The sequence below is a fragment of the Trachymyrmex cornetzi genome, unplaced genomic scaffold (assembly GCF_001594075.2).
Source record: "Trachymyrmex cornetzi isolate Tcor2-1 unplaced genomic scaffold, Tcor1.1 scaffold836, whole genome shotgun sequence".
Taxonomy (NCBI): Eukaryota; Metazoa; Arthropoda; class Insecta; order Hymenoptera; family Formicidae; genus Trachymyrmex; species Trachymyrmex cornetzi.
This window is the reverse complement of record NW_017300176.1, coordinates 11,970-21,038: the sequence shown is the minus strand read 5'-3', so window position 1 is coordinate 21,038 and position 9,069 is coordinate 11,970. Positions and strand designations below refer to the sequence as shown.

The window sequence follows — 9,069 nt, the reverse complement described above, 5'->3', positions numbered from 1 at the left end:
TATATATAAACAAAAAGTTTAAATAAAATATAGAGTATATTCTAAATGAAGTATATGTTTGTCATTTCCGTTATTTATAAGACTCTGAAATCATAAAATAGAAAAAAATTTAACTTTTAATTTTTCAATTACTTTTTTTTATTAACTTAAGGCCCCTGAGTAGTTGCGGCGGCCATGTTGGAATCGTGATGTCAGAAGCGAGGAATGACACGTTAATTTACGCACGATGCCATTTGTAAACAGAGACAATTTGGATGAATTAAACGATGGATTCGCTTTAAAACACTTTTAAAAATCGATGAAAACTGTCCTTTTCTCCCTTGATAGTCAGTAAATGGTCGTAAAAGACTCGTAAAGTGAGGCTATATTCTGGCAGAAACACATGGTTTAACAGCTGTTGAAACGAGTGAAATATACACTTTTACGTATAAAATTTCAAGATAACTTTAATTTTTATCGAAAATTAAGACTTTGATAAGTACGAGACAAGTCACATTTTCACAATTCAACAAATAATAACGAAATGGCACCGTGCACACGTCGTCAAAACTGGTCAAAATATCACTTTTCCACGCCTGTTCAGCCTTTTATCGTGGCGAAGCGCTGTAATAGAATCCTGTCGATATGTCGCATGTCGGTATTTAGCACGCTTATTGCCATATGAGATACATATGAAATAAAAAATATAAAATATAAAGTATAGCTAAAATATGAAAAAAGATGATTTAGATAACATGTACGATACTGTATTAATGTCACGATTTATTTTTGAAAATGATCAAAAAATTAAAATAATAAAATTGTTCTGCACTATTATCTCGAATATCTACAATTGAGATTTTGATTAAAATTTTCATAGAGCTTTGTTCTCCCATCTTAGACCACATAATTATAATAAATATTCATAAATATTGATTATTATTTTCTAAATATATATATATATTTAGAAAATAATGATTAATATTTATGAATATTTATTATAATTATTTCCTTAAGAAAAAAATTATAAAATCTTTATTCAACATATTATTAAAATATACACTAAATAATATCAGGGTTGCAAGAGTAAGTTAATATTTTTTTTTAATTAAATTAAATTAAATTAATACGAATGACTTAAAAAAAAATTAACAAATTTTTTGGACCGATGAAAATAAATCTGAGAAATCCTAATAAGCACGGAATGAAGATTACTTAATCTTGTGAAAATTTGAGAAAGACGACACTCCGGGATATCTACAGTAATAGTAAAGTACAGGATATTAGGACTTTTGAACATAGCCATATTGAATTGCGATGTCAGAAGCAACAAATGACACGTTATTTTTGTTATATACATACCATTTGTAAATAAAGAGTGTGCTTATCCCCCTTGGCAGCCAGTAAATAACCATAAAAAGTGATAAAAGGTACGTGTAAGTGAAAATAGACTTATAACTTTTCACGTACCTCTTATAACTTTTTATGGTTATTTACTGATTGTCAGGCGGGGATAAGCATATAGTTTTCGTCCATTGTTACAATTATTTTTAAATAATCTTATTATTTTGTTTTGCCCAAATTTTTATTTACAAATGACATATAACAAAAAATAACGTGTCATTTCATAAAAATCACCATTTTTGAGGATGCTTTTAAAATTGTCAGCAAATTGCTGGTTGTTACTCAAAGTTGTCATATTGTGAAGGCAACAAATTACCTACAAATAAGGATTCAGTTGCTGCAATTCTAGTAGCTACACATACTAGCAATGCATATTTGGCAAACAACAAGACAGACACATTGCTATTTGGGTTTATTTGGGATAAGTTACGTTTATATTATTGGAATTGTATAAAACTTTTTACTTATAAAAAGTAACCTGCATTGTACACTTTGCGCAGTACATGTTATAATATTAAAAGGTACATTATAAAATGTGTTTACATTATCAGGATTCAATATATAATGAAACGACAAGTATTTTTGTATGTATATACAATACGCACATGTGCCGTGCAGGAACCGTGCAGATGCAATAAATTTATTTAAATGTGCGCGCATGGGCACATTTACATTTTAACGTTAGAATTGAAAATTGATATTCTCTAATGGATAAATGTGATTGTAACCCGTGCGTACAACAACTTTGAGTAACAACTATTTGGAAGTAATAACAACCGTGAAACTCCAACAGGCTTTTTTTTACGTGTGTATCACTGACATGGATTGTGATCAAGAATAATTTATTGAGAAAAATATATAGGAGTTATTAAAAACAACTCACTTTTCATTATGTAAATTGTAATATATACATTGACCGATAGCAAGATTTAGAAGAATTTAGCACGAACATTAATTTTACTGCTGAAGATCACATGTAGGGTCGAAACGTCGTATGAAATTGTAATGTATGTATTCATTTTGAATAATAATTTTAGCGAATAACATCTGTCTAAATGGCTTTTTTAGTCTAATATTTTATATATTAATTTTGAATTTAGATTCATTTCAGCCTGATTTACATTTAATGTTAAACAAGGATAGATGATGAATCCGAGGCATCGGAGGCATCCGAGCGACGTTCCCGAACGCAGCCAATATATTAACTTCAATACAATGCGAGTGTACTTATGTAACGATTACATAGTTGCGTGAAAAATAATAACAAATTGATGTTATGTTAATGATAGTTGGTAGGACAGATAAAACAAACTTGGTATGACACCTTTCCTTATAATTTTTTGTTACCAGTACGGAATAATTTTGATGAAATATAAATAAATTTAAAATAAGAGGTATGTATTACAGAAAAATATCTGTCCACTAACTTATTAACGTAATATCAATATATTATAATTTTTCACGCAATTATGTAACTGTTACATACACTCGCATTATATTGAGTTTAATATATTGATATTGAATGAGAAATTATAACATTGATGTTATTTTTGTAGGTGTTTATGGGAGTTATAGTATAAAACATTTTTATGCATGTTTCAATACTAACACAGTACAGCTGATTTTAAAAGTTTCCAATCAGGAAGTCCTGCAGCATCAACATATTTTTGTTTCAATTTAGAATCTTGATCAAATCTTAGCAGCAGTATCCTTCATTGGAATTGTGCATCTCGGAGCATTGCACCTGGTAGGCATTTCGTAATATACACAGATATCTGAAATTCGTAATTTTATTTCATGTTTATATGTACAATAGAGGAAGGTATACATATACTTCTAAGATTAATAATTTGTATCACTTATAAAGACTTGACAAGTTGTAAAATAACAAACTGCCATTTTTTCAACTCTTCTCTAATCTATTTCTGCATCCATGAATGCCCTATAAAACTTTGACGACTGTGTCCAATCAGAGGAGACCAAGTCACGTGGATGCAGTTTGCCACTCTCTCCCTATGAGGCTCTTTAGTATACAGTAATTTATATTAATTATTTAAACATTAAAATATCTAGCTTTGACCGTTTGGCTAGTATTTCCTATTTGTTGAGTTTTCAAATGTCCAATGAGATTCTTATTGTTTTTAACCTGGAAAAACCAAGATTTTTACCTGGATTGTCCTAAAATTATCCTTGAATTGATTATCTAGATAATATGGTTGGACACCCCAAGAAAGAAGGTACTATCTCTTTTTGTGTTATTTTATTAATCTATTGACAAAAACAATGGGCAAATCAAAAGTTTGTTATCTCGTAACCAGACTCTGTTACAGGGACTCATATATAAACTTTTTGAAATTTTTTTAGATTTTAGATTTTAGTTATAATTATTTCTTATTGCAGATTTTAAACCTTTTCGTTTATTAAATTCTAACTGTAGTATGTATCTGAATCAAAAGAAGTGTATTCGTATTCAATTATCTGCTGTAGATTATATATTTAACGAAATCATTGAAACATATAAGGTTGGAATTTTTTATTACTACACATCTGTCGTTAAAATAAAAAGTTTTTAGTTTGTTAAAAAGTTTCGGCTTGTCTTCATGGTGTAGACAGTCGTGTCACTGCGCTCGGCTCTGGACTCATCGCGCGAGGAGCTCCGGCGACTGCAAGAGAGTGTCGGGAATTTTTGCGGCGAGAGCTACGTTGATGTGGTGAGCCGTTTAGCCCTCGAAAATTATGTGCTCAGACGAAAGATTCTTAGGAGCTACGAATTCTCGTGCGATGCAGCAACTAGCCCCCCATTTCAATCGAGACACGTTCAACTTGTAAAAATCCACATGAAGTAAGTTTAGCAAATTGATTTAATTGTTAACATAGGAGATGAATTTTTTTGGCGCAAAGATTCAATTAAATCGATAGCAAATTCATCAAATTTATTCGTATAACAGCGAATTGACAAATCCTGAGAAAACTACTATGGATGTGTCCAAGAAGATTGCTACTGATGCTCAGAACTTTAATGAACCAATATCCGAACACAACAACGTTAGTAGCAGCAACAACTATAGTCCTGATTCATCTTCTCGTGCTGGCCAATCCGACAAGTTCCAAGATTCATCGAAATGTTCGAAAATCACAGTTACCAAAGATATAATCGATACCAAAATTACCGAGGCGGCGTCCGCGATGCTGAATGTTTCTCGTAATGAGAATCACAAATCTCTTTCAACTTTGACAACGAATGTGACTAACAACGAGGAAGAGTCCCGAATGGAAATCTCAGGTAGAACAATCTCCTAACAATATTGTTTCGACCGGCGGTGTATAACATTTTATTTTTTCTTATGCGTGAGAATTGAAATTGCGCGATGATAGAAAGATTGCGTTATATTCGCCGTGTCGCGCTGCCGGGTTAGGACTAGAGAGACAGACTGTACGGCGCGATGCGCGGGCGTGACTAGGATTGGAAGAGTGGCGGGATTGTTTATTAGAGTAGAGGAAGTACGATCAGAGTGGAAGCGAATCTCAGGCCGAGCAGCAAATCATGAGATTTCAAGCGCAGGCGTATCGCATGTTACAGGATTCCTTAAGAATATTAAATTGAATAGAATTTATTGAGAATTAATATTAATTATTTGAATTATCATATTGGAATTGTATATTTTTGTAAATCAATACAAAGTTTTCTGAGCATTATTGATTATTAATTATTCAGAATTTAGAGTATTCATTAAACTTCATTTTGGTATTAGCATATCCTGCCGGCACACGAGTTATTGTCCAATTATTGACGGAGACGTTTGAGACGACTCGAGGGGGTCGCCGCGGTTTAGGGGCCTTAGAGACCTGACGTGAGACAGTCATAGGGCGTTTCGACGACAAGGGGCTGTAGCGTCGATCTTCAATCTTTGATATATTCTAGTGATCTGTACCCGCCTACCTGCGCGGTTATCTTTCTTTGTCATTCTATAGAAAAGCAATTTATCTACCGACGCGGCGGATACTTTTTTTTTTAGAATTATATTATATAGCGAGATATTCCAAATTTTCTGCTCTTCGACAGGTCCCGATCCGGACAAAGGTTCGGCTGAATGAAAAATAATTGCGAGATTCGATTTTCGCCGCGTTTATATAGGCGCCAGTCGGTGGTGCTCGCGAGTCGGGAGGAAGTAGGGACTACGATTTTCCAGGAATTGGAAACTATGTGACAAATTTGAGTACTGAATTTCTCATAAAAATATTGATCATATCAAGCTGGAATTTGGCACAGAAGCAACGAATTTAATGTAATTTCGAAAGATTGAATCAATTTCTTGTTATTTAATAAGATTTTGAAATTATTAGTTTAATTTTTAGGTCCTTTTCCCTGGTCTGCGCCGCTCCTTCCCCGGTTTTTGATTGGTTGGCGCTCGCTTATACTAGTACGCGTTCACTTATACTATTTCGGCTGAATAAAGTACAACGATTAAGAAAATGATAACTAAATAAAAATGACTATGTCGCAGGACTGCATAGTAATAATATTGTTGTTCCTTTCGGCCTGCCTTAAGGGTTAGGACCCACGAGGAGCGTTGAGGAAGGTGCACGAAGGGCGATGAGTAAACAACACTTAACTACTTTTTCACAATTTTATTATAAAGATTTCCCCTCTTATTACACTTATTCAAACAATTTCCCCCTTTTTGCTTACACTCGTTTACCCTTTCAGTTTTAGTGTGTAGTAATACTATTTTACGTTAATAGTTATGATCATTCGTTTAATTATGGTTATTTATATCTTGTCGTTCGCGCTCGCGATGATAGTTAGTTAAGGCCGGTATCGCGTATGTAATAAGATACTCGCCGCTCGCGACGCGCATAACGTACCTGTAGATTCATTTTTCGTGCGAGACTCTCCCGGCCGGCGATTAGGCGGTCGAATATAAAGAAGTGCGTGGTGTCTCATTACCGCGCCTTTTGGTGATCGATATGACCATATTTGGTCGTGCCCAGCGATGGACGTCGTTCACGCGTGGATTGCCAAATCTGCAGTCTTGTATTTCTGCAGCTCGTTGCTATGTTGAAATGCAAGGCTCAGGAATAATTGCTGTTTTGCATTTCCGCTAGCTAGTTGCTATGCCGAAATGCAAGGTTTACTCGTGGTAGCTTTAGGGCTACAACAATATTTTTAGCTTCAGCGCCCGAAATCTCATGCAGGAATTCGAGCGAAGGGCGACACGCGCGTTGCGGGCAATGATTGGTGCGCGATAACCGATATTTATTTCATGGAATTACAAGAGTTGAAACGCTTTAATCAAATTAATTTTTACAGATTCTTACGCAGAATAGTAATGTCTCGGTAGAGGCCTCGGTATGTGGGAACGATTTCCTCGCCTCCGGGCGGAATTATCTCCTCTCAGAATCTCGTTGTTGGGTGCCGTCCCATAGAGCAGAAATTGGCAACAGAACGGAACTCGCGGAATCAACACAACGAATCACAGCCATTCTGTTTTCTTTCTTACGCTTTTCCTAAATCCTTTATGTCCCATTGAGCGGAATAAGCGGAAGCGGAACGCGCAGAATAATATAAAATCATACTTTTTATGTTATTTACAATACTTGTAACAATAAAAATTATATTTTAATATAAATATAATAATGTATCTGGAGACACTGGTAGTGTGCCTCCTTTACGCGAACCGACGAGTTGCGGCAGATCGAGATTATCGGATCTCAATAACGGCTGAACCGATCACGTTCTATGTATGCTCAATCGATAGCCACCACACGGATTATATGATAAAAGTGGTTTTATTTTTTTTTATGTGCCCTACGAGCGGAGATGTCGCGACGCAAAGTCCGGATATTTTGATTTTTATTATAATTTTAAGAAACGTCGTCGTCATTATTATTATTATCATCGTCGACCAGGAGAAAATGTCCATCTCGATTTTTCGACAATAGAGAGCTTTTGACTTAATCTAGCGATGGCAGCATTGCACATTCGAACGTGATCAACCACACATTACGGCCGTGATAAACAGCGATGGCAACATTGTCACATATACGATGTGACATGTTATAATTAATGAGTAATAGTAACTTTAATCGTATATAAATTTACCTTTGTAAAAAAAGGTAAAAAAAGTGCTAAGCGTGCGTACTTCTCGTATGGAAACCACCATTTGGGCCGGTTTCACCGTCATTACTTATGGTAATCGGCCGTGGAACTAATGACTAATCGCGTTTGCTGTTTGATGAAATTCTTTGTATATGATACATTCCAACCTAAATTATAATGGCTTTATTCCTCTTCAAAAATTATTACATAAAATCATTGTATCACAAAATTTACTAAATCTGATGATATATGTATCATCTGTATAAAAGACTATTTAATCGTATACAAACTTACCTTTTTAAAAAAAGGTAAAAAAAGCGCTAAGCGTGCGTGCTTCTCATGTGGAAACCACCATTTGGACCGGTTTCACCAACGTCATTACTTAATCGGCCGTGGAACTGATGACTAAGTACGTTTGCTGTTTGATGAAATTCTTTGTTCCAACCCAAGTTATAATGGCTTTATTCCCCTTCAAAAATTATTACATGAAAATCATATCACAAAATATATGTATCATCTGTATAAAAGATTTGATATCAACAATTGTGGCGCCAAGTTAAATTCATATTACTGTAATAATTACAAGAACTGGCGCCAAGTTAAATTTCAAAAACAAAGTTTTTAATAGCCTTTTTTAAACAAAGTTTTTAATAGTCAGTTGAGATAAAGTCGACGAGTCCCATTTTTAATAATATCTAAAAATGAATTTCGTGAAAAAAAAGCATGTAACATAATAATAATTAGCTAATTTGCGGGAGGAATAAAATATAATATTACTTGTGTTTATTACATATGACATTTTTATATCACAATTATAAAACGATGGGGATGGCGGTATTTAAATTACCTTTGTATATATGATCGTATACAAACTTACCTTTTTAAAAAAAGGTAAAAAAAGCGCTAAGCGTGTGTGCTTCTCGTAAAGAATCACCATTTGGGCTAGTTTCACCAATTACTTAATCGGCCGTGAAACTGATGACTAATCACGTTTGCTGTTTAGTAGAACTAATGATATGTATCATTCGTATAAAAGATTTGATATCAACAACTGGCGCCAAGTTAAATTTTACCATTTTATTCCTCCTAAAGAAAAAATAATAGTAACTTTAAGTTTTTTCTTAATTTATTTAACTCTAATGATATGTATCATTCGTATAAAAGATTTGATATCAACAATTGGCGCCCAGTTAAATTCCATGTAATTCGAATACCAAAATAAATAAATAATATTAACTTTAATGATATGTATCATCCCTATAAAAGATTTGATATCAAGAACTGGCGCCAAGTTAAATTTCGCTTCTTTATACCATACCAAATTAAATAAATAATGAATATTAATCTAATGGTATGTATTACTTGTACGAACGATTGATATCAATAACTGTGGCGCCAAGTTAAATTCTACTATCAAAATGAAAAGTAAAACTCAAGTGATACTATCTTTATTATTTACTTAATCCAAATGGTACTATCTTTAATTGTTATGCAATGAAACCTAAGTATACGTATACTTATTGAAGAATCTTCCTATTCCAATTCAAATGGTTTAAATTCCTCTTAAATGAAATTATTATATCACA

The 9,069-nt window shown here is 33.6% G+C and overlaps 1 protein-coding gene across 1 annotated transcript in view; it reads left to right on the top strand.

Annotated features, from left to right (window-relative positions):
• The window catches only part of LOC108769005 (uncharacterized), a 22,384-nt gene that overhangs the window by 7,524 nt on the left and 5,791 nt on the right, over positions 1 to 9,069 (top strand). The window contains exons 5-6 of the mRNA XM_018519737.1: positions 3,993 to 4,225; positions 4,332 to 4,666. Coding sequence (XP_018375239.1) covers positions 3,993 to 4,225; positions 4,332 to 4,666 — 568 coding nt within the window. The remainder of the gene's footprint in view (positions 1 to 3,992; positions 4,226 to 4,331; positions 4,667 to 9,069) is intronic.